The sequence below is a fragment of the Alligator mississippiensis genome, chromosome 7 (genome assembly GCF_030867095.1).
Source record: "Alligator mississippiensis isolate rAllMis1 chromosome 7, rAllMis1, whole genome shotgun sequence".
In the NCBI taxonomy this organism is placed as follows: Eukaryota; Metazoa; Chordata; order Crocodylia; family Alligatoridae; genus Alligator; species Alligator mississippiensis.
This window is the reverse complement of record NC_081830.1, coordinates 8,187,075-8,210,790: the sequence shown is the minus strand read 5'-3', so window position 1 is coordinate 8,210,790 and position 23,716 is coordinate 8,187,075. Positions and strand designations below refer to the sequence as shown.

At 44.6% G+C, this 23,716-nt stretch overlaps 1 gene segment (V, D, J or C); it reads left to right on the top strand.

Annotated features, from left to right (window-relative positions):
* Positions 1-1,708: 1,708 nt before the first annotated feature.
* On the top strand, positions 1,709-23,218 carry LOC102564599 (T cell receptor delta constant-like). The segment is given in 5 exon segments: positions 1,709-1,789; positions 18,608-18,883; positions 20,228-20,290; positions 21,192-21,308; positions 22,467-23,218. Coding segments are annotated over 4 exon segments (462 nt in total).
* The last annotated feature ends 498 nt before the right edge of the window (positions 23,219-23,716 follow it).

Below are 23,716 nucleotides of genomic sequence, written 5' to 3'. Positions count from 1 at the left end.
GTCACTGACAGGATGGGGAGGGGGAAACCGTGGATGGGGGAAGCCCTGTGTTTCCAAGTACGAGAGCCAAGACTGCAAGGTTTTTGTGCGACTGTTTATCACTGTGTATTATACGTACCACAGTGGTTGAGGGTGCATGAATTTATGTGCAAGAATCAGCCACTGTAGTTGCTGAGGGTACAGCTGTTAGGGTGACAGTATTTGGATCTTGGGGAGCATTGAATTTGCAGCTGAATAAAAGGCTATGACCTGTAGCCTAGCAAGCTGCTAACCACAAGGCAGAATGGTATGTTAAAAGTAACATTGCAAAGCGCTTAGGCAAGCATTTTCCTAACAACATAGTATTGTTGTAAGATATATAGCTCATTGTGTAAGAACAGGATGCAGACCACTGGCTACCATCAGGAGATAAAGGAGAAGCAAGACCTTGGAGATGGTGAAGAAATCAGCAAGAAGCCACAAGTGACCAAAAGAAGCCAGGGTCAGGGTCTTAGGCATGCGCTCATAGCAAAAAGGCATGTAAATAAGTAAAATGCATAGGTAATTCCATGCTAATGAAATAAACAGTAAACAGAGGTGGAGCTTAAGATGGGAAAGACTAAGGGTGGAAGAAAGGAGGGACAAAGGTGGAGTAAATGTTAATGAGCATAAACCAACGTGTATAAATATGGAAAGAACTACTGTTCGTGGCAGCTCCCCAGTTTGTTGGAGCTGGCCTGAAGCTGTCTCCATTTTGAATAAAGCTGTTGATGAGCGATGAGTGTAGGTGATGCAGGATGACATCCATCCGTTGTCTCCCTAGTCATTGGGCATCGCATGGAATCGAGGTCTAACAGCCTGGTCTGAACAGACACTTTTCTTTCCTCCTCTGGCTACTTTCACCTGCAAACACAAGTTCAGCTTCCATCCTCTCGCAGGCAGCTTAGAGATCTGTGTCTCTGCTCGTCCTGTGCCTTCTGCTGTCCCAGCTAATACTTTGATCTCTCTGTCTCACACCTGTCTCAGTTATCTAGTCCACAGCTTGCCCTTGATATGGCCAGAAAAAGGGTTAATGTTCCCCTCCATGCTCTCTTTCTCTGACTCATTGACCAACACCAGCGTTCTGCCTATCACTCAGGCCTATAACCCAGGGGACCAAACTCCGACTTCTCTCCATCCATCTTCACATCCAGGCTATGTTTAAGACTTGAACATGCTTTCTGCATAACATCTCTAAGGGCAAGCAGAGATGCCCTTTTTATATCAGTGTGATTGGCAGTTCACTATGTAATTAAACAGAGGAGGGCAGACAATACTAACCCCTAGACCACAGTAACTTTGCCCAACCCAGTGTAGAATTGTCCCTGAAAGAATCAGGGTAAAACTCCACCAGTGCAAATTGCATTGACTTGTGCATCTCTCCACGTCCATCTTGGCCTGCCGTTTGCTCAAAGCAAACAGATATTATCTTCTCCTTGTCACTGAGTGCTGAGTGTCGCAGGGCACCTCGGTGCTCCTGCTCCTAGAGAGGAGAAACTTCCAGGGAGAGAGCCCTGGCAGAACATAATGAGCACAGCTGCGGGTTGCCAGGGCAACTAATGTAAGTCAGCTGGCCAGAAGCAGGCAGGGCCTGGCCCTTATAAAGCCCAGGGCTGAGGCCAGGCTGGCAGTTCCCTGCCAGCAGCCAGAGGAGCAGGAGCAGGAGCAGGAGCAGGAGCAGGAGCAGGAGCAGGAGCAGGAGCAGGAGCAGGAGCAGGAGCAGGAGCAGGAGCAGGAGCAGGAGCAGGAGCAGGAGCAGTTAGGATGCGAGGTGAAGCCTAACAGCAAGTATAGCTCGCAAGAGCTCCAGAGGCTGGAGCGGTGATGTTGAATTGCATCCAGGAGGCTTATGTTGTTATGGCCCAGTGCCTTAGGTTTAAGTTATAGCCAGGAGGCTCTAGTTTATGTTTGGCTTCGATATTACACCGGTGGCTTGAGTGAGGCTATAGGGGTTGGAGGAGGCCTCATAGGGACCCACAGGGGGTGGGACCCTGGCGCCAGTGAGGGCGCAGTATTTTAAGGGGGAACCCCACTGGTATGGGAACCCTGGCGCCAGTCAGGGTGCAACTTGTGGGGTGCATAGACCCCAGCCCCAGAGAGGGGCGGCTTTGGGAAGCCCCGGCGCGGGCACGTCGAGCTCCAGAGAGGGGGCAGTGTTATGAGGAAGCCCAGTAGGGGCACAGCAAGCCCTTGAGAGGGGGCAATATTATTAGGAAGCCCAGTGTGGGCGCGGTGAGCCTCTGAAGAAGGGCTAGTGCTGCAACAAACCCCGGAGCAGGGTAGGGTGCTGCGGTTGCCCTGGCGAGAGGGGGTAGTGGCACGGTGAGCCCTGGGAGAAGGGGGGCAGCAGTGCGGTGGGCCCGAGAGTCAGGGGGGCGTTACTGAGAAGTCCCCAGAGTGGGCGCAGAGAGCCCCAAACGGGGGGCTGTATTTTAGAAGCCCGAGTTCGGGTGACATTGTAGGAAAAGCCCCAGGAGGGGACACTATTGTAAAGGCCCCAGACAGAGGGCAACACTACAGAGAAGGCCCCAGAAAGGGGCAATGTTACAGGGAGGCCCCAAGTGGGTTCAGAGAGCCCAAGAGAGGGCAGCACAGAAGAGGAGGCCCGAGAGACGGGCCGTGTACGTATTGAGAGACATACCAGCGTCTATCCCATCAGCGAGGCTTGGGGCGTGGTATTAGGGGTTGGTAGGAGCCACGTGTAGCCCATAAGGCTAGGGTGCCTGGGGAGCACCTATCATACTGGGAGACCCCCAGGGGGTCCAGGAACACACGGGGACAGAGGTCCTAGCTAACCGTGCCCAGGGAGTCGTAGGCAGCCTCCCAACTTTACCTCAATATCAAAGACATGGTGGGTGAGAATTTGAGGGTGCCCTTGGGCGGACTTGGCATGGTAAGGGGGCCGTAGGGAGATCATGGCCCTCTTATAGGACCTCGCCGTGACACTGAGGTATAGTAGCAGTTTCCTAATCTGTGCATCTACACCAGGGTTGCTGTATGTCTGTCCTCTCCAGACCCCAGCTCAATTTACCTGACTATATAGAACTGATGTAGGCTACACGGTGGTATGGCACTGTCTGGCCATGCCCCAGGACATGGCCTGTCCTATCCATGTGCACAGCTAAAGCTCTGGTCCATGCCCTCATGATCTCGCATATCATTTACTACAAAATGCTCTTTTCTAGCCTGGACAAACACCCTCTCACCCTGCTCAAACCCATCCACAGTGCTGTTGAAAAAGATATTTTCCTAGTCCATCCTTTGACCATGTCCACCTCCTCTGTGTGTCTTTCCACTGATTCCATCTTCCTTGTTGCACCAATCACCAGCAAGCTGTACCCATTGTTCAAGGCCTTTCATGGTCTCTCCCTACCCCAACAGTCATTGCTCATTCAGTACAAAGAGATCAACTCCCACCTTTGATCAACCCATGTTATCAACTTCCACTGCCAGCCAGTTACATTCTCAGAGAGCTACCTGTTGCCTCCCATGATGCTCCTCACAAATGGGAGGAGCTTCTCACTGTCAACCTTCAACATCACCACCCCCTTCCTTCAGTCTTTCATTTGCTGTGATGCCTACGGGGAGAAAAAAGATCGGCCTTCTGTTGACTAACACTTTCTCATAGATCCTTGCATGCTACTCCCCAATGACGTCTGCTTGTTCTCTTGTCTTGTACTTACGTGGCAAGCTCTCTAGCAAAAAGACTTTTGTTCTGCCTTTATATGTCCCCCTTGGCTTAACGAACCTGGATTCATAATGGGGTCTCCTAACTGATAAAGACAACAGCAACTAACATTGACAGAGGACACTTTGTGTTTGAAAGCTTGTCTCACAGCTCTCCCAACTGTCCAGTTGGTCCAATAAAAGATAGCACAAAGAACCCCGGCCCGCCATACAGTTCCTGGACCATCACAACTACAACACTCCAACCCTCCTACAAAAACTAAAGTGGAGTTGCTGAAACTGGTATAAACAACACAAAGGGATACATTTATACAGTTTCTTTCACTTATCATCAAGACAGCATCTCATGTCCAGGAATAGACGGCCGAAAAGTGAATAAATGCACAGTGTTAAACAAACTCATAGATTCATAGATGTTAGGGTTGGAAGGGACCTCAATAGATCATCGAGTCCGACCCCCTGCATAAGCAGGAAAGAGTGCTGGGTCTAGATGACCCCAGCTAGATACTCATCTAACCTCCTCTTGAAGACCCCCAGGGTAGGGGAGAGCACCACCTCCCTTGGGAGCCCGTTCCAGACCTTGGCCACTCGAACTGTGAAGAAGTTCTTCCTAATGTCCATTCTAAATCTGCTCTCTGCTAGCTTGTGGCCATTGTTTCTTGTAACCCCCGGGGGCGCCTTGGTGAATAAATCCTCACCAATTCCCTTCTGTGCCCCCGTGATGAACTTATAGGCAGCCACAAGGTCGCCTCTCAACCTTCTCTTGCGGAGGCTGAAAAGGTCCAGTTTCTCTAGTCTCTCCTCGTAGGGCTTGGTCTGCAGGCCCTTGACCATACGAGTTGCCCTTCTCTGGACCCTCTCCAGGTTATCTGCATCCTTCTTGAAGTGTGGCGCCCAGAATTGCACGCAGTACTCCAACTGCGGTCTGACCAGTGCCCTATAGAGGGGAAGTATCACCTCCTTGGATCTATTCGTCATGCATCTGCTGATGCACGATAAAGTGCCATTGGCTTTTCTGATGGCTTCGTCACACTGCCGGCTCATGTTCATCTTGGAGTCCACTAGGACTCCAAGATCCCTCTCCACCTCTGTGCCACCCAGCAGGTCATTCCCTAGGCTGTAGGTGTGCTGGACATTTTTCCTCCCTAGGTGCAGCACTTTGCATTTCTCCTTGTTGAACTGCATCCTGTTGTTTTCTGCCCATTTGTCCAACCTATCCAGGTCTGCTTGCAGCTGTTCCCTGCCCTCCGGCGTGTCCACTTCTCCCCATAGCTTTGTGTCATCTGCAAACTTGGACAGAGTACATTTGACTCCCTCATCCAAGTCGCTGATGAAGACATTAAAGAGTATCGGTCCAAGGACCGAGCCCTGCGGGACCCCACTGCCCACACCCTTCCAGGTCAAGACCAACCCATCCACCACGACTCTTTGGGTGCGACGCTCTAGCCAATTTGCCACCCACCGGACTGTGCAGTCATCCACATCACAGCCTCTTAGCTTGTTCACCAGTATGGGGTGGGATACCGTATCGAAGGCCTTCCTGAAGTCTAAGTATACGACATCCACCCCTCCTCCTGTGTCCAGGCATTTCGTAACCTGGTCATAGAAAGAGACTAGATTGGTCAGGCACGATCTGCCCGCCACAAACCCGTGCTGGTTTACCCTCAGCATAATTTGCCCTGCCGGGCTCTCACAAATGTGAGCCTTGATAATTTTTCCAACGACTTTACCAAGGATGGAGGTGAGACTGACAATGCATTGTTACTTCTTTCACATTGCAAGAACTTCTTAAATAAAGCTGCAGTCACACCAAGAACATACTTAGCAACAAATACTCAGAAGAACATGGAAACAGGACCAAAAATCTTTTGCAAAAACACAAATACAAACATGCACAAGGCAGAAAACAAAACTGACCAAAAACCTTCCAAAGTACCACACACCCACAAAACACAAAACCTCCAAACAAAGCAACCCAAAACAGACAACTGTATATATTCTAGAGACGGGGAAAGGAGGGTTCAGTACAAGAGATGACAGCAAGCAACAGGTGCAGAAAATGGTTAATAGTCACTGAAATAAGGTCAAGACAGTTGTATAATAAAATAGAGTGAGGAACACAGGAGTGAAATGAGATGGTGTATGTGTTGATCAAAACTGAAGTTGTCAGTATTACTAATAAGGTGATGTAAACATGTTGCTGACTAGTGAGTTTAACACGTAATGGTAGTATAGCAATGTGAGGCATCGGATTCAATTTCCTACCAGTTTTTGCTGACCACATTGGTCTGGTGTTAGGGGAGCCACCATGGAAACTGTCCTCTTGCATGTCAAGGTCTTGGTGTGGTTGGTCTCTGTAGGACTGAGGTTTGACTGGCCAGAGGCTGTGAGAAGTAACTGCTTTCATTTTCTTGGGAAATGCTCATGAGATATCTAGCGACTACACACACATCCTGAATCTGCTCTGCACAGTAAGAAGGAACAGTTTTTGTAAAGGAGCGTGTCACTGTGTCGGGGCTACCACAGTGACACAAGCTCCAGAGAGACCCCCTACAAAAAGCTGCATGTGAAAGAGCAGCAATCTTTCTTGGAAACGAAAAGAACATCTCAAACCACACACACACACACACACTCTGACACTTCAAAGGAAACTGTTCCAGGGTTTACTCTACCCTTCCTCTATTTAACCTGGAAAAAAAATCAGTAAAATTTTGAGAAACTGTAGGTGGTACATATATTATTATTTATCTGAGGTACATAGGGATACATATTTCTATGTTTAGTCTGCTCTCTTTGTATCTCCATATAGAATCATAGAACATAAGGTTGGAAGGGACCACAGGAAGTCATCTAGTCAAACCTCCTGCTCCAAGAAGGACCCTCCCCAACTAGATCATCCCAGCCAAGGCTTTGTCTAGCCGAGTCTTTAAAACCTCCGAGGATGGAGTTATCACAACCTCTCTGGGTAACCTGGTCCAGTGTTTTACTTCCCTCCTAGTAAGCAAATTCTTCCTAATATCTAACCTAAACTTCCCTTGCTGCAACTTGAGACCATTGCTCCTTGTTCTGTCATCTGCCATATGGAATGAGGTAGAGATGTCATTGTCCTACCCTCCTATTCTCATCCCCACTTAGTCGCATCCTTCCTTCTGTCTTTCCTCTTCCCTGAAGTTTTCATCTTCATCACTTCTCTCACAGTATTTCCTTCTTCACGGCCTAGGACAGTGGTTCTCAGCCTTTTTAGACTCAAGGTACTCCTTGATAGACTCAAGGCACCCCTCAGAAAATGCACTCTCAAAAACATAACAGAGCAGTTCTTACATTGAAAAGAACTCAGGAGCATCACAAAAGGCTGAAATGTTTTTAACACTATACATTTTGATTTGAAATTTCTGGGTTCATTTTAGGATCATAGGAACATAGGTAAGGAGGGCTGGAAGGGACCTCATGAGATCATGTAGTCTGGCAGAATCATCCCTGACTAAACTATCCCTGCCAAGTGTCTGTCTAGCAAGGTTTGAAAAATTTCCAAGGAAGGAGATTCCAGTTTCTTTAAGTAGTCTGCTTGACCACCCTCAGTCAGAAAGTTCCTCTTCATCCCCAACCTAAATTTCCTCTACTGCAGCTAGAGGTCATTGCTTCTAGTCCTGTCCCCTATGGCCACAGAAAAAAGGCCATCTCTATCCTCCCTATAATCACCCTTCAGAGATTTGAAGACTTATCAAATTCCCACTCAATCTTCTTTTCTCAAAGCTAAATAACACTAATTCTGTCAGCTTTTATTTGTAAGTCATGCTTCCCTGGCTGCTAATCATGTTTTTTGTTCTGTGCTGGAGTTATTTCAAACTGTCCACATCCTTCTTGAAGTGTGGGTCCCAAAATTGGACACAGTACTCAAGGTGAGGCCTCACCAAGTGCTAAATGGAGAAGAAGAATCCCTTCTCTTGATTTGTAAGTGACATTCCTATTAATACAACCCAAGATGCTGCTGGCTTCTCTTTTTTTTTTATTCATATTCAGGTCATAGTGCACTGTAATCCCAAGGTCTTTCTCTGCAGTACTGCAGCCTAACAAGCCATTCTGCTGCCTGTTTTTGTGTATGCAGTTATTCCATCATAAGTGCAAGACTTTGCACTTGTCCTTGTGGAATATCATCTGATTGTTGATGGATCATTTCTCCAGTCTATTCAGTTCGGTTTGGATTCTAGCCCTACTATTCAGAGTATCTGCAACTCCACCAAACTTGTTGTACACAAATTAGCTAAGCATGCTCTTGATCCTATCATCCAAATAATTAATAAAAATCTTAAACAATACTGGACCCAGGACATACCCCTGGGGAGCCCCACTTGATACCTCCTCCCAACCAGACACTAAGCAATTAATAACTACTCATTGACAATTCAACCAGATATGTATCCACCTTAAAGTATTTTTATTTAGTCCGGTGGTTTTTGAACTTCCTAAAGTCACAGAACCCTTTCATATTACTTCTTCTGCCATAGAACCAGTCTGCGGGGAGGGGCTGCTGCATGGTGGTGGCCTGCCACTTCAGGTGTGGGTGATCTGGTAAATGAGCTCCTAGAAGATGGCCTCGGTCATCCAAAAGGACTATAGCCACTGCTTGTTGTCCCAGGTGGTCTGGACAATCTGAAGTCACCAGTCATGGCTGGCCAGGTGGATCCACAAGTGGCAGGGCTGAAGTCCCAGGATCATATGGATGGAACCAGCAGTGATATCCAGGTGCACATCATCGGCATCCTTGCTGGGATCCAGGTGGAACCAGGGAAACCTACCCTGTGTAGAGAACTCTCCTTGCCAGCCCCAGCCTTGGGGCTTAGATGTGCCCAAGGCCCTGCCTTTCTGGTCAGCTGACCGGGGACAGGTGCTAGGGGTGGTGGTCTATGGACATGGCACTGGCAGACAAGATTCTTTGGGTCAATCTAATCTGGTATCTTTTAGTAGACCAACTGAATAGTTACAGAAATATATCTTAGCAAGCTTCTGGGTTGAAAAACCCTTCATCAGGCTCAGGAAGCACCTGCAGTGTGTGCTGTTCTTGGATGGAAGGAATAGTAAAGAAGCCAGAGGCTGGCATGCAATGCAGGCAAGACAGCCAGTCAGTGAAAATAGAAATGGAGGCATCAGGGGGTGAGGGACAGACTGGGGTGGGTGGGGAAGGGGGATGTAGCAGGTAAAAGTAGAGAGGTACAGAAATTCATGGACTCACTGTAGACAGTGGAGTTCTGACACACTGCGACCTGCCGGACATCTGACTCCCCAGGCACCTCTCCACTTTTACCTGAATTGCTACATCCCTCTTCCCACCCCCCAGCCTGTCCCTCACCCCCTGACACCTTCATTTCCATTTTCACTGACTGGCTTTCTTGCCTGTATTGCATGCCAGCTTCTGGCTTCTTTACTGTTCCTTCCATCCAGGAACAGCACACCAACTGCAGGTGTTTCCTTAACCTGACAAAGGGTTTTTCAACCCAAAACCTGCCATCGCAGGCATCTAAGCTGAGCTCACCTGGAGCCTCACAACTGCACTGCAACCAGCAAGCCTCAGACCTTTCAAAGACATGACGGGTCTGGGCTTTCTCCAGCCAGGACTGTGTGCGTGCGTATGGTGGCTGGAGGTTGTGGCACTTCCTACCCACCTTTCACCAGGGGGATCCTCAGTCCTGGCATTTCCTGGGGCTGCCACACTGCCTGCAGTCCCACCAGGCCTCCTGAGCCTGGCAGAGTGCAGTTTTAGTGGTCATGCCCAGGACCTGAGGCCTCCTCCTTCCTCATTGCCCCATCCCATACCTTCAAGTTCATCCTGGCATGAGAGCTCAGCAGGGACATGTTCTTTCCCTACTGGCTGGTGATGCAGTAAGTCTCCCCTCCAGTTCTGAGAGTGGGATATTAAATGGTTTTTAAAAAAGGAAATAGGTACAGATGGAGTGAAGAGGGTGTCATTCATTCTGTCTGCACCTGGAGCTTGGGAAACCCTAGTAGTGGGAGGCTCACCTGCAGGAACACCAGCTGCTCTACCAAACCAGGACCCAAGGAAGTGCAGTGGGGTGTTGCTACATCCCCAGCAGTGCTGAACACTTGGAACACTGGTCAGTGGACAGGACAGGTGTTCCTGTCCTACCATGGCCAGATCTGGCCACATCTGGCTGTGGCTTGCCTACTAGGTCAAGGGGTAGCACAGTAGCACCTCCGTGTCCTCAGTGAGACAGGCAGCCACCTAGGCCTGAACACTGCTTGCCTGATGGTGGGGTCTGGTGCCTCTGGATCTGACCATGGAAGGCACGCCCTTGGCCCACATTGGCAGCACCTGTGGTGGAGAAGGAGACTGGCTGGTGGATGGCATGCTAGCATGGGACAGTGGATCCCCCTCTTCCATGTCCCCCCACCTCTGCCGTTCTGCCTTCTCTTCACCAGCACCTCCATCCACTGATTTAGGCTTTGGCCACTACATACTCTGCCCTTCATCCTTGGGTCACACATGGCAGCCAGCATGTGGACCGTACTGGACCACGAGGGATTAAGCCATTTCCTGATGCCCTCCTTTAGCCACCTCATCGGTGCCTGCACATCTGGTGACAGCGGCTTGCCCCAGTCAGGAACACTGATCCCCTGGAAGCTCTTCATTTGGCTCTGAAGTTCCCTTACTACAGGGATCATCTGGCTAAGGAGGGCATCGCCAATGCTGAGGTGGCCTCAAGGAAGGTCTTGAGGACCAGAAGGATCTGGGAGATAGTATCCCACTCAGCTCTGTTCAGGGGGGCACTGATCCCAATCTCCCCAAGCAAGGCCATCTCATGGATGGCCTCCTATTGTTCCACCAGCCTCTCGAGCATCAGGTATGTGGAGTTCCACTGAGTCTCCACATCCTGCATGATTTTGTGCTGTGGGATGTTCAGCTCTGCCTCTTTGTCCCACAGCATCTTGCCCCTCTTGATGCTCTGGTGGAAGTAGCCTGCCACCTTCCTGCATTTGAAAATGAGCTTGCTGGTGGTGCTGGTGCTGTCACCAGCAACCCTGTTTCCCTCCATGGAGTCCCTGACAATGAGGTGGAACTTGTGTGCCACACAGCAGATGCCAACAAAGTTGGCATCATGGACCACCTTGACCATATTGGCCCCATTGTCAGTGACCATGAACCTGCGGGTGAGATCACCCTGCCCAACAAGCCACCCCTGCACCAGTCACTTCATGGTCCCTATGATCTTGGTTGCTGTGTGGGACTTATCCATCACCTTGGCTTGAAGAAGAGCCCACCAACAGCCTGACTGGTCACACCAGTGCCCTATGAGGGAGAGGTAGGAGTGATCTCCACCCCAGATGCTCCAGATATCTGAGGTGAAGTGTAAGGCCACCTGTGGACCTGCCTTGCACAGCTTCCCCCTCAAGTACTCCCTGCATGCCTCATGCATGTGGGCATTTGGTATGATGGGGCCACAAGCACCATGAGCCACCTGAACCCTGTCCACTCAGCTAAGGAGAAGGACTGGCCATCCACAGCAAGCATCTCCTGAATGTTCTGGGTGATCTCACTCACCCTTGCAACGTGCCCCCCTTTCTGTCCACCTTTTCCCCACTGTTACAGGGTGGCCGGCCTCTGGTTTGGGGGGATGGGGGCTTTGGAATGAGAGGGGTATTTCCCTTTGGGCATGCTCCTACTGGTGCCAGGCTGAGGAGGAGCCTCAGGGCAATGGGGTAATGCCTGTGAAGATGCATCAGCATTCCTGTGGTACCCAAGTGTTTCGTTCCCTTGTCCCAGCTGGTTTTGGCTCAGCAATGCAAGCAGATAGCATATGTGGGATCATCTTCCAGCTCAAAATGATCCCAGACCAGACTACCCTCTCGCTTCTGGGGTGCAGATGCATGTATGGATGCTGCAACTTCCCCCTCCTCAACAGGCAGAGGCACAGCAACAGGAGGAGCGGACTCAGCTGAGCCACTTGCCTCCACAGTCTCTACCTCAGCTTGCTCTGAAGTGCAGTCTGGGGAAGGAGACCTGAATCTAGGGGAAACCTGAGGGGTGTGGAGCACAAACTCAGCTGATTCCCCCTCCTTCCCCAGGATTTCCCTTGCTAGGCTACTCAGATCCAGCTCCAGCTGTTCCTCTGGCACTGGAAGGCTCAGCATGGGAAGTGAAATGCGGGTGGAGGAGACTGTAATGCTGGTGCTGCTGCTTGTTGTCGTGGTGGTGGTCGCGCGGGGAGCGTTACGGCTGGTGCTCTTGGCGGGCATGCAGACTTAGACACAGGCAGTGGCACTGGCACTGTTCCCCTCTCCTTGTGTCTGTACTAATGGAAGTCTCATGCCTTCTTGTTGTAGCAAAGAAGCTGCATCTCAGTTTGTGGGGGAAGGGCTTACACCTCTCCGTCTACCCCCTCTTCCACTCCTCCCTGAAGGCTTGCCAGCTGCACACTTCCTCGTGTGCTTCATAGTGTCTTGTCCTTGCCTTGGTGTGCTGGAAAGTCTCTTCTTCTTCTGTAATGTTATCTATCTGATTTATGCAATATATGTAGATATTAAGATAATTGTATTATGTGTATTTAAGTATTGTATGTATGTTTGTATGCAAGTATGTAATAAATAAAATAAAAATATATAAATGTACATATGTGTCTTCCTATATAAATTCTATAATATGCAATATGATAAATAAAATAAAAACATATAAATGTACATATGTGTCTTCCTATATACATTCTATAATATGCAATATGATAAATAAAATAAAAACATATAAATGTACATATGTGTCTTCCTATATACAGTCTATAATATGCAATATGATAAATAAAATAAAAATATATAAATGTACATATGTGTCTTCCTATATACAGTCTATATTATAATATGCAATATGATAAATAAAATAAAAATATATAAATGTACATATGTGTCTTCCTATATACAGTCTATATTATAATATGTGATATAATTAATTATGATGTGCTGTGTGCTTCCCTGCACAGTGAATGGAACACACGCCATGAGAGAAATAACAGATTTAAAAAGAATCAAAATAGACTTAAGGAGGAATAAGTTAAAAGGAATCAATCAATGAATATAATAATAAAATAAAAGGGTCTATCTAGAAAGAAAGTAACAAGTATTGTGGAATCCCACTTGCTAAGCTAGCAAGTAGGAAATCAATGGTAGTAGCCTTTGTTGTCTAATGCTCCTGAGCTTCTGGAAGATAGCTCAGTAACTGACCCCAAGGCAGAAAGCACTTCAGACAATGCTGCCCTTTAAGCTGTTTTTCCATCCCTCCCCCAGAGCACTGGGATTGGAAGGGACCTCAGGGAAGGATCACAGTCACTGGTCAGCTACACAGCACAGTCAATATTAGAGCAGTCCTTCCCCCCTTTTCCCCCTCCTTCTCCTTACTTTCTGTTTCCCTGCAGGCAAGCCTAGCTTGAGCTTCGAAACTCAAAATGTTTCAAAACATTTTGACTACCTTCGTTTCATTTTGAGGCTGTTTCGAAGCCCTCCATTTTGTTTCAATTTCGCTGTTTCGAGTTTCACATGAGTCGAAACAGCATTCAAATGAAATAGCTGGCAAAATTTTACACAGCCCTACTATTTGTCTTGTGGTCCACTTTAATAACCCCCAGCTCCTTTTCTGCAGTATCATAGCCAACCCAGTCGTCCCGCCATTTGCATTGCTTTATGCTCGATCTTCATGCTGGAGTGTGTGAAAGAGGCAATGATAAAAGACAACTCCCATTTTCTTGGCAAGGTTCTTGCTCAGTCACATGTCTAAATGTTCTCTGAGAGCTCTGTTACAATAAGAAAGGAAGAGGGTTTTTGTTCTGAGGTGTATCACCGTGTGGGGGGATACCACAGTGGTACAAACTCCGTAAGGACCTTTACAAAAACCTGCAGATCCAAGAAAATGGATATTGCCTGGGAAAACCAAACACAGGCTTTACTCCTCGGAAGAAAACATTGCACCTCTTCACACTCCTTTTCTCTATATTTCCATGTAACCTGAAAGAAGCAAAGTGAGCAGTATCCTGGCATTGTGAGGAAGGCTTTGCTCAGTTGCACTTTCTGGAGTAAAGTCTGTGAACTTTTTCAACTATGGAAAAGTACGTGTGGTTCTATTCTTTGGAAGGAAAGGGTCATTGTGTTGGATAACGCATACTGTATGGATTGCAATTCTGGTTTTGGACCCCTGGTTTTGGTTGTCCACCAAGTGCTGGTAGAGAAGTTTTTTTTTAAGTTGTTTTCATCAGGGTTCGCACAGTGTGGGACACAGATAAGCTCATCTTTGGAAGTGGAACCCGTCTCCAAGTGGAACCAAGTAAGTACAAAATGGTCTATTTATCCTAATTACAGTAAAAGGATGCACGGGAGGAGGGATTGCTACATGGCTGTGCCATGAGAATTTCCTGGTATCTGGGATCCCTGGGGGGTTTTCCAACTAAGCTGGAGGAGGATAGGAGTGCTTGGCCCCAATCGCATTCTGATGCATTTGAACAACTTTAAAAACCAGGGCTGATGTACTAGGAGAAGTTTTGAGATAGGTATCAGGCTCTGTGGGACTGTACCGCTGATTTTCGGGAAAGGCACCAAGCTGACAGTGTTACCAGGTTAGTCCTAAATCCATATGAAGGAGCACAAATTTTGAGGGTCTGGAAACATGGTTTAATAGCCTTGGGCTGGAATTTTCAAGACTCCCTAAGATAATGTGAAGTCTGAATCATTTAGATATAATCAGGCTTTGGATGGCCAAATTGCCCAGACAATTCTTGCATTTCTGCAGGGGGTTGGACTAGAGTTACCTTGGAGGTCCCCTCCAAGTATCTGGTTCTAGGATTCTGTGACTTCAAAAATGTCAGCCCTAAATGTATGTATTTAAAAACAACAACAACACAAAAACACCTGATTACAACTTTCAGAAGCTAGGGTTGGAACATCTATGAAAAAAGTTATGTTTGGACCCTGACTTTCTTCAGAGTTTTGTTGTTGCAAAATGGGGAAGCCAGGGTTTTTTTAAGTGCAACTGTAATATAAAGAGATCTTTCTGCAGTTCTGGGAATCAGTTTGTGCAGCCCCTGAGTTTAATTGACAGAGACAGAATGTACAAGTTCTTGTAGGGACCATATTAATTGTGCTAGCCAACGGCCCATGATATTTGGGAAGGGCACTCTACTGACAGTTGAGCCAAGTAAGTATCTTGCTGATATTTGGGGGGGTGCCCGGGGGGGGCAGGGGATCATAGTCAGAAAATGTTGATTGAATTGTTCTAAAACATCAGACTATGTTCAGAAAAATGACAGCAGATGAGGTCTTTGTAAATGATAGGCAAAATGTATTGAGTGACTTAGAAATTCAAGCCCTGTTTTCAAAAATTGGGCACCCGCATGCTTTTAAACACATCCTACCATGTCTCTATCGGCTTCTTTAGAGCCTACATACCTTTAAAAATCTGCCCTTTCACCAAAATGTGACTGATTCCAGCTGAAGTTAAGTAGCCAGGTACTTTTCAAAATCCTACTAGATCCAAATCTCTTGTCCCTAAATACATGGAAAATCTGATGCTAAGAAATTTAAATGGTTTTGCAAATGAGACTTAAGATTTTTTAAAATGCACTTAGGAGGTGGGGGGGGGGGGGTTAATAATGTTACCATTCATTATTACTCAATTGTTCCCCAAGGATGCAGAAAAATATATTCATGATTGTTCAGGCACAAATGTCCCAAGGAAGAAAAAAAAAATCAAATTAGTAGGTGATTTTCAAAATTCTGTAAGGAATCGGGACACCCTATTCCCATGAAAATTATTGGGAACTGGGAATTCAAACATACAGCTTTGCAAACGTCAACCCTTGCACTTAGCAAACTGTTATTCCTACATGTAGGAACACAGGTGCTGCTAAAATGCATAAAACCAGTCTCTACATGTCCTGCCATCCTGTCTCTCAGTGGCCAGCACCCACTACTTCTGGAGAAGGTGCAAAGAACTCTGAAGTGAGCAGTTGAGCCCAATAATAAAACCTGATTTTCTAAGCACAAACCATTAAGACCCTGAGTTATGGCCTGAGATACGGATCTTTATTGCTCTTATCAACATCTATATAAATCCTTACTTATTGGTTGTTCTTTCTATGTGCAGAAATGTCTAATCGTTTTTAAAAAAAATTTATTTATTTATTTTTTAATATTGAACTCATGTAGCAGTAAGTTCCAAAGGTAATTAATCATCCACTCTTATGGGAGAGACAAGTATAATTAAGTCTTTCATATGGAAGACTTGTGTTTTAAGAGTGTCCAGTTCCACCATTACTAAAAAAAAAAAGGAAAAATAAGGAAGCAGTAAATAACGATCTATTGTTTCCATTGCATCTGTGCAATCGGATTTCTTCCAAAATAGCTCTCAGAGCAGTTTCATGAATTATGCACTTGAAAATGTTGCAAGGGACACAGAGATTTGCTTTCTGGGAGAGGCACCAAGCTTTTCATTGAGTCTAGTAATTATCCTCTTCCTTGTTGCCAGTGCTAGCTCTCTGCATTGAATCTTCCAGTCATGGCTGGCCAGTGACCTGGTTTAGTGACTCCATTACAGATATGCTGATTTACACCAGTGGAGGGGGACTGGCCCACTGTTTATAGTGCATAAGTAACTGGGTGAGCTGAAGACTCCCCTCCTAAATCAAGGGTAGTCCTGTTAAAATTCCTTATGTTCCTAGAGCGATAAGTCTGGGAAAATCCAGGATCTTAAGTTACTTTCAATGACTAGAAGCAAAGTCCTTTGGAGATAAAAAGATGGGTGACTACCTAACTCTTGGATTGTAGCTAGACTCGATTTCCTGAGGGGCACTGTATTAGCATCCAGCCCAGCGGGTTAGTTACTGCTCCCTTCTTGTGTCAGCAACAGTGTATGCATTATAGACCATGGCCTCAAAACCTAAATAAAACAGCATAGGGTAGAGAACAGAGGAGAAAATATGTCTCAGACCTTTGGAATTAGTTTTTAAATGGAAGTGCATCAAAAAAAGCCCCCAAAACAGATTGATCAATTTACATGTATCTGCCTATAGATAAAGATATATAGATATACCCCCACAAGCACACTAGGGACACGCAAAGTAAATGGAAAATTCAGACTCTCTTCTGGAGGTGTCAAAACCAACCACTCAAATAAATAAATAAATAAATATATGGCTCAATTCTCCAGCTGATGGAAATGGATTTTTCCACTGAATGAGAGGCAAGGGTTTTTTTTATTATATCTTTTATTGGACAAATGGTATAGTTTGATAGTTGGGAGATAAGTCTGACAAGCTTTTGGGCATATCTTCCATAGGGTGACCCAAAGAAAGTACCTTGTGCTCAAGAGCTTGTCTCACCTATCTCCAAACTGTATAGTTGGTCTAATAAAAGATATTATTAAAAAAACTTGCCTCTCAGATATTTCCTACAGTATCATGGCTAAAATAACACTGCAATTACTGTTCCGTTGATCCCAGTGTTGATGCTAATCTGTGCCAGACCTTGGAAGATCTGACACCATTGACTCCAGTTCACATCCCTTGGGGATCTGGCCCACTGACTCAAAGAAGCAATACTGATTTATATTAGGCACTACATTTATATAATGGTCACTGTATTTTTAATACATCTGAAAACACTGGACTGTGTCGGTTCCCCTCTGATCCCTCCACATTAAACAACATAGGTTTTGAGCATTTGCTTCTATGAATGCAGCCTGAGAATGTCCGATGACCTGAGAATCAGAACTTGTGGCAGAGGTAATATCTTTTATTAAACCAACTAGATAGTTGCAAAAATAATCTTTATTTGTAACTATCTAGTTGGTCTAATAAAAGATATCACCTCTGCCCCAAGTTCTGATTCTTTTTGCCTCTAGACCAATATGGCTACAACCTGGATACCTGACCGATGACCTATGATTTACTTTCCTTCAAAATGTCCAACCTAGTGCTCCAGAATATATTGTGTACCTCAACCAACTTACATATGGGAAGTGCTGTGAGAAACTTATGCAAAGTGTTAAAACAGTTAACAAATATTATTATAATTCTTAACAGAACCGCATCCTTCTCCATAAAAATAAGTAAACTCCCTTTCCTGCTGTTACTGTTACAGTTATGTCTTTTGGCCACATCAAAAAACATTGGGAACATGAAGAAGTTCCCTTCCAGTGCACTGACAATTTCAGAGCAGGTGCCAAGTGAATGCAAACCCAGAATTAAATTACTTTTTTTGAGTCCCCATCCTTCCAATTGTTACGTGGATCTTGCTAATTTTAGGGCCTGTACATTATTGTTCATAAGAGAGAGAACTTGTGCAAATAATAATAATAATAATAACCACGACCACAACTATGGTGTCCAGACTGTGGAATAAGCTCCCTCCAGAGGTGGTGCAATCACCGACCCTGGAAACCTTCAAGAGGAAACTGGACAGGCACTTTGCTGTGGTCACCTGACCCCAGTTGTCTTTCTTGCTTGGTGCTTGGACCTGATGACCTTCCAGCCTTACAATCTCTGAATCTATGAAGAATAATAGTACTACTAATAATAATCTTCTACTGGTAAGCACTAAGGGCATATGAATGTTAGTCATAAAGTTCATGTCCAAACTTGAGATGTTAGATTATGTTTTTGGGTTCCTTGCTCCCTTCGGTTCTCAAGAAAATCCCAGGCTTAATTCTCAACTTCTGCACTATTTGTTCCTCTCCCCCAGTCTTCTTTCCATCTCTCTCACTGATCTTTCCAAGCAAAGACTTCAGTTAGAGACAGTTGCAGGTGGGATCTGCAAGTAGTCAACTAAGTATGTTTTCACTACATCTAGTTATCCTTGGCTTAGCTCTTTCACCCATTAAAGGATTCAACTTTAACCATCCAAGTTTCTTTCTCAGAAAGTGATCCTACTCCTCCATCCGTCCTTCTAATGAAATCAAAAGCAACATCTGGGAAGCAAGTCAAGGCTGCTTGTTTAGCAAAGGATTTCTACCCCAAGGAGGTTAAAATGAACTTTGTTAATAGCAGTCCTGTATATGAACAAGATGATCCTGTTCTCTCTCAAAATGGGAAGTACAATACAATCAAAGTGGTTCAAATCGATGATACTGAAGACGTGGCTTGCTCTGTTGACTATCAAGGAAAGCAGTATAGTGCAAAGGCGACAAAACCAGGTATGGTTTATGGTCTATAATGTAAAGTGTACTTTCATTTCCATGTGCCTTTTAGTTGTGATAGTTAACCATAACATATACCTAGAGTTGGGATACCAATTCTGGCCAAGAAATGTTCCATAGGACTTTTAAATGGAGGGAATGGCCAGATTTGCAAATAGATTTGGACATCTAAATATAAAGACAGGTGCACAGAGCCTCACTCAGAGCAAGTATTTAGGTACCGAAATTCCTTAAATACGTTGGAGAAGCTGACAAGATACTCTGCAGCATCTTAAGATATTTAGAAACCTTTGTGAATCTGTTGCTATGATAAATTATTTCAGAGTTTTTATATACTGAAAAATGGATTGTTTAGAGAATGAAAATCCCCAATTTTTTGTAAAATAATGTGATGTGGAAAATTGTAATAAAGTTTTTATGAAAACTTTCCAAAAAAATATTGATTAAATTGTTGAAATTTCAACAGTGTCAAAGTTATTTAAAGCTAAGTATTTAGAAAATGATTATATTTTGACTCTCACATATTTACTTCATGGTAATTTTTTAAAAATGATGAAGCCTGGGTCAGTTACAAACTGTTTGACATTAAACCCACTTTAAAATTGCCAGTTTTGTGGCAATATTAGCTTTCCACTCTTCAAAGCCTTTGAGTTGAAAAACATGTTATTATAGCTTACATATTCAGAGGGAAATATATCTGGATATTGCTTTTTCATTACTTTCAGTGGGAACCTGGGATCTAAATTGACTAGGTACCTTTTTTTAAATCTCAGTCTTGAGGTCTCCGACTCTCCTTAAGTTTTCCTATTGACAACATTGAAATATTGGTGTACCAGCTTAAGCAGCTCAAAATTACTTTGATCCATGCACTGAATAAGGACTGTCTGGACATTTTGTGTCTAAAACGGGTTTTTCAATGACAGATAAGCGTTTTGTGGATAGTGTCCATTTTCCTTGACTTTCCTTTTTTTAAAAAGGGAAAAAGAAAAAAACTGAAAGCTAAAAATGTTACCCCTCTCCCCTCCACCCCCTTTTTTTTTTTTTTTGAATGTTTTTTGTTGGGTTTTTAAAAAATTTTTTACACCTTTTCTTGTCGGAAGTACTTGATATGATTGGAGGAAAAAACAAACTTCTCCCCTAAAAACTTGTTTTATTTTTCCAATGACAATATAACATTCTCCATGTGAAAACAAGCCAAGTTGGAAACAACTTCAAGATAAACTTCAACCTGATCTTTATAAATCCCATTCACTCACTACTAGGAAAAGTAACAATTTTCATCTTTTGTTTTATCATTACTTTTAATTCTCATATAACAGTTAGAGTTCTATCTTCCCACAGCTGCAGAGCAACCCATGACCATGCCAACAACATTTTGTGCTCCTTCAAACTCCACTGCTGCAGGTTAGTTACAAAACCAAAATAAAATAAAGGGCTTGAAAATTCTTGCATCCAGAGATTATCTGCCAATGCCGTTTCTTGGTTGCAAAATGATGTTAGAGTTTTGAAAACGAATAAAACATTAATAGTTTTAAGACTATAGTCTTAGGACAACAGTCAATAGGAATTACACTTGTAGTTCCAATTATCACCAGTAGTAATTATGTGGAGGATAAATGCAAGATGGACAAATTGATTTCATAATCTGGATAAAACAGGGAGGAATAATATTCTGTCTGTCCTTGTTTGTCTAAAAAACCTCTCAGCCTCTTTCTCCTCCTGACATCTTGCCTGTATTTTTCTAATGTATTCTCTTTTCAGATAGCTTCATTCTCTTTTGCACGCACAGATAACCTGTATTGATGTGTTTTTCACATAGTCATAGAAAAGTAGGGATCTTTGCTTGAGGCAGGATCATCCTAAATTTACCACCCTAAACTGCTCTACAAACTGCCAAGGATGGAGATTTCGAAACCTCTCTGCCTAATCTGTACCATCCTCATTGTGTGAATATTCCTCCTAATACCCAACCTACATTTCCATTACTGCAATTTCAGATGATTTCTCCTTGCCCTGTCCCATCTGGCCACCAAGAATAGTCTGTAACCACCCTCTGTATAACCACCCTTCATGTATTTGAAGATCATTTTCAAATCTCCTCTGAGTCTTTTCTTCTCCAATCTAAGTAATCCCAGCTCTTCCAACCTTTCCTCATAAGCCATGTTTCCCAGACTTCTAATCATTTTTGCTGCTCTCCAATGGTTTACCACATTTTCCATGAAGCTCTGTGCCCCAAAGTGGACACAGTGCTCCAGGCAAGGCCTCACTAAGCCAAGATACCATTTCCTTTCTGTTTTGTTAACAGAAGAAAACCCCGAGAAAGTGAACATGTTGTCCATGACTGTGCTGGCCCTAAGAGTCCTGTTCGCAAAGACCATTGCCTTCAACACGCTCATGACAATCAAGCTATTCGTTTTCTGAGGTAGGTGGGAACTCATTTCTTGGTGAATGAGAACTATCATTAAATGAGATTCATTTGCTGGGATTGTTAAAATACTCCATGGGAAATTTTGGGGAAGCACTTAAATGCCTTTGGCAGACAATGCAATTGAGCGTCTAATACTCTTACATCTTGTAGGTGAGATCATTCATTTTTACTATGTATGCTGGATCTTTTCCCCCACCCCTTGGGCAGAAATAGAAGAAGTCTTCCTTTAGGTGCAAAGCCTCTTTTAAATGTTATGAAAGGTAAATTCTCCAGAAGGACCCTTATTCTGTAGAAGTCTGCTTTGCAGACTGCAGGGTAATTCAGAGCTACCTGAGTGTGCTTAGGTACTAGGAACAGTTTAGCAGAAGCAACATGGACCTGGGCTGGAGTTAATTAACCCTGCTTCTCACAGCCCATGCTAAGCTCCACGCTACCAGGACTGGGCTGCTTCTGGTGCCAAAGCAAGCTCAGCATTCTCTGCATTTGCTGCAGGCAGCTAATTGGACAAATACCACATCTCATTTCCAAAAGCCATCTGTGGGATGGCCTATACAGGGAAAATTGTGGCAGCGCCATTTCACTGGCACAGATAGAAACAGATGTATAACTCCCTGGTAGACAGCCATGCCCAAAGAGGAAGAATGACTCTTTTGGGGCTGGCATAAAGCCTGAACCAAAGAGACAAGCTAGCCTGAAGAAGTCACTTATATACTGGAAGAGGGATGGCCACAGGGACAGCCTTACTGGTATATCTGCTATTGACATTTGTGGCTCTGTACACATTGGTACAATTTTCTCATGTAGACCTACCCTTAGGCTTTTATTAGCCTCATTTATGACTTTTTAGGACAACAAAATCTTGAGCAAACTGCCAGAGATTGTAAGGCCTCCAGTTTTGCCTGCTCAACTTGAGAATCAGAACTAGTTTATGTCTAAAAGGAATTACCCAAAAAGACAGACATTACTTTGGGGGGAAGAGGGAAATTATGGACTAAGAGGCCCAAATTCACTCAAGATACCTGGGGAGTCCAACCAGACCTTCTGAGATCCACCACTCAATTGGGATCAGAAAACTTTGGTGATAGAGTTTATTTTTAATAGGGATCAAAACGCTGGCCAGAATGTGAAAGCCAACCATTGTCTTTTGTACAGATCAGGAGAAATGAACTTGCTGCGTTTTGAAAACAGGCAATATTCACAGAGGTTCCAGCAGGTGCAGGAGGTGACATCTCCCTGCGTGTGCCAACCACATCTTGCTCCACTAAAGGGAAGGAAGATTCCCAGTGGATGGACAGCTGGTGTCAGTCCATTGGTATCAGTGAACCTGTGCCACTCACCACCAGCTGGAGCTGCCCCCCTTCTATTTTATGTGCATTTGACATCATGCAGTGCTTTTTCTATTGACCTTGACTTTCACCATTATTTCTGTTTTGCTCTCACCTGATTTATCCTACCATGCATATTTACTTAGAGGTCACCATTACGTCTCTACAGAATAGGACTATTTAGAGGGATTATTCTACCCTTCTGCCCTATTAAGCCCAAGCATATACATCCCTTATCTAGCATTGAGATTTTCAGCCGGCTTTTTAAGAAAATATAAGCACATAAATGCACACACATCAGATGTTTTATTGTTTAGGAAGTGTAGGCATGGTTGAAGCATTTTAATCATGCCATATTAGAAACTTTAGGCTTCAGTCTACCTGGTCCAAATTGAGCAGTCTCCATTGACTTCCATAGAGCTGTATTGATTCACAGCAGCTGAGCAAGTAATGGTAATTTTACTTTTCTTAAGAGCTAGTAGTTTAACCTTGGAGATGTGGTTATTTGCTTAGATAAAGTTTAATCTTATGCCCAGTGTTTGTAGGATGCTGTGCTCATGGTTGAAATAAAAGCTATTGTGACAAAGCGCTTCCTGATTGATTTTATGGTCTGTTTTCCACAACCCTGAATGTATCTGACTAACAGGTAAGTGGCTTAGATTTCCAGTCACTGTGTTTTATCCTGTGTCCAAAAACATCCAAAAAATCCTGAGAGTTTACAACATTGTTTTCCTGTGTATTGAGCTCATCTTTCTTTGGGCTTTTTTGCAGACAAGACAATGCACAGTCAAGCCTAGTCCTCCTCAGAGGGGTGGGGATTTCCAAAAGCACCCAAAGGAGATGGGAGCACAAAGTCCTTTGACATCAATGGGAAACTGTGTTCCCCTTTAAGCGCATTTAAGCACTCCACCCTGGCAGCTTTATGAAGGGGAGAGAGGGAAAGCAGCACCATTGCTAGAGTGTTCAAGGGAAAAGGACTCCATTTCAAACATGTGTCCCCTGGCTTTCAGTATGATTTAGGCCTTAAACTCCCATGTTGATGTAAAAATCTCTCTCTGAGCTTTCAAGCTGCAACAA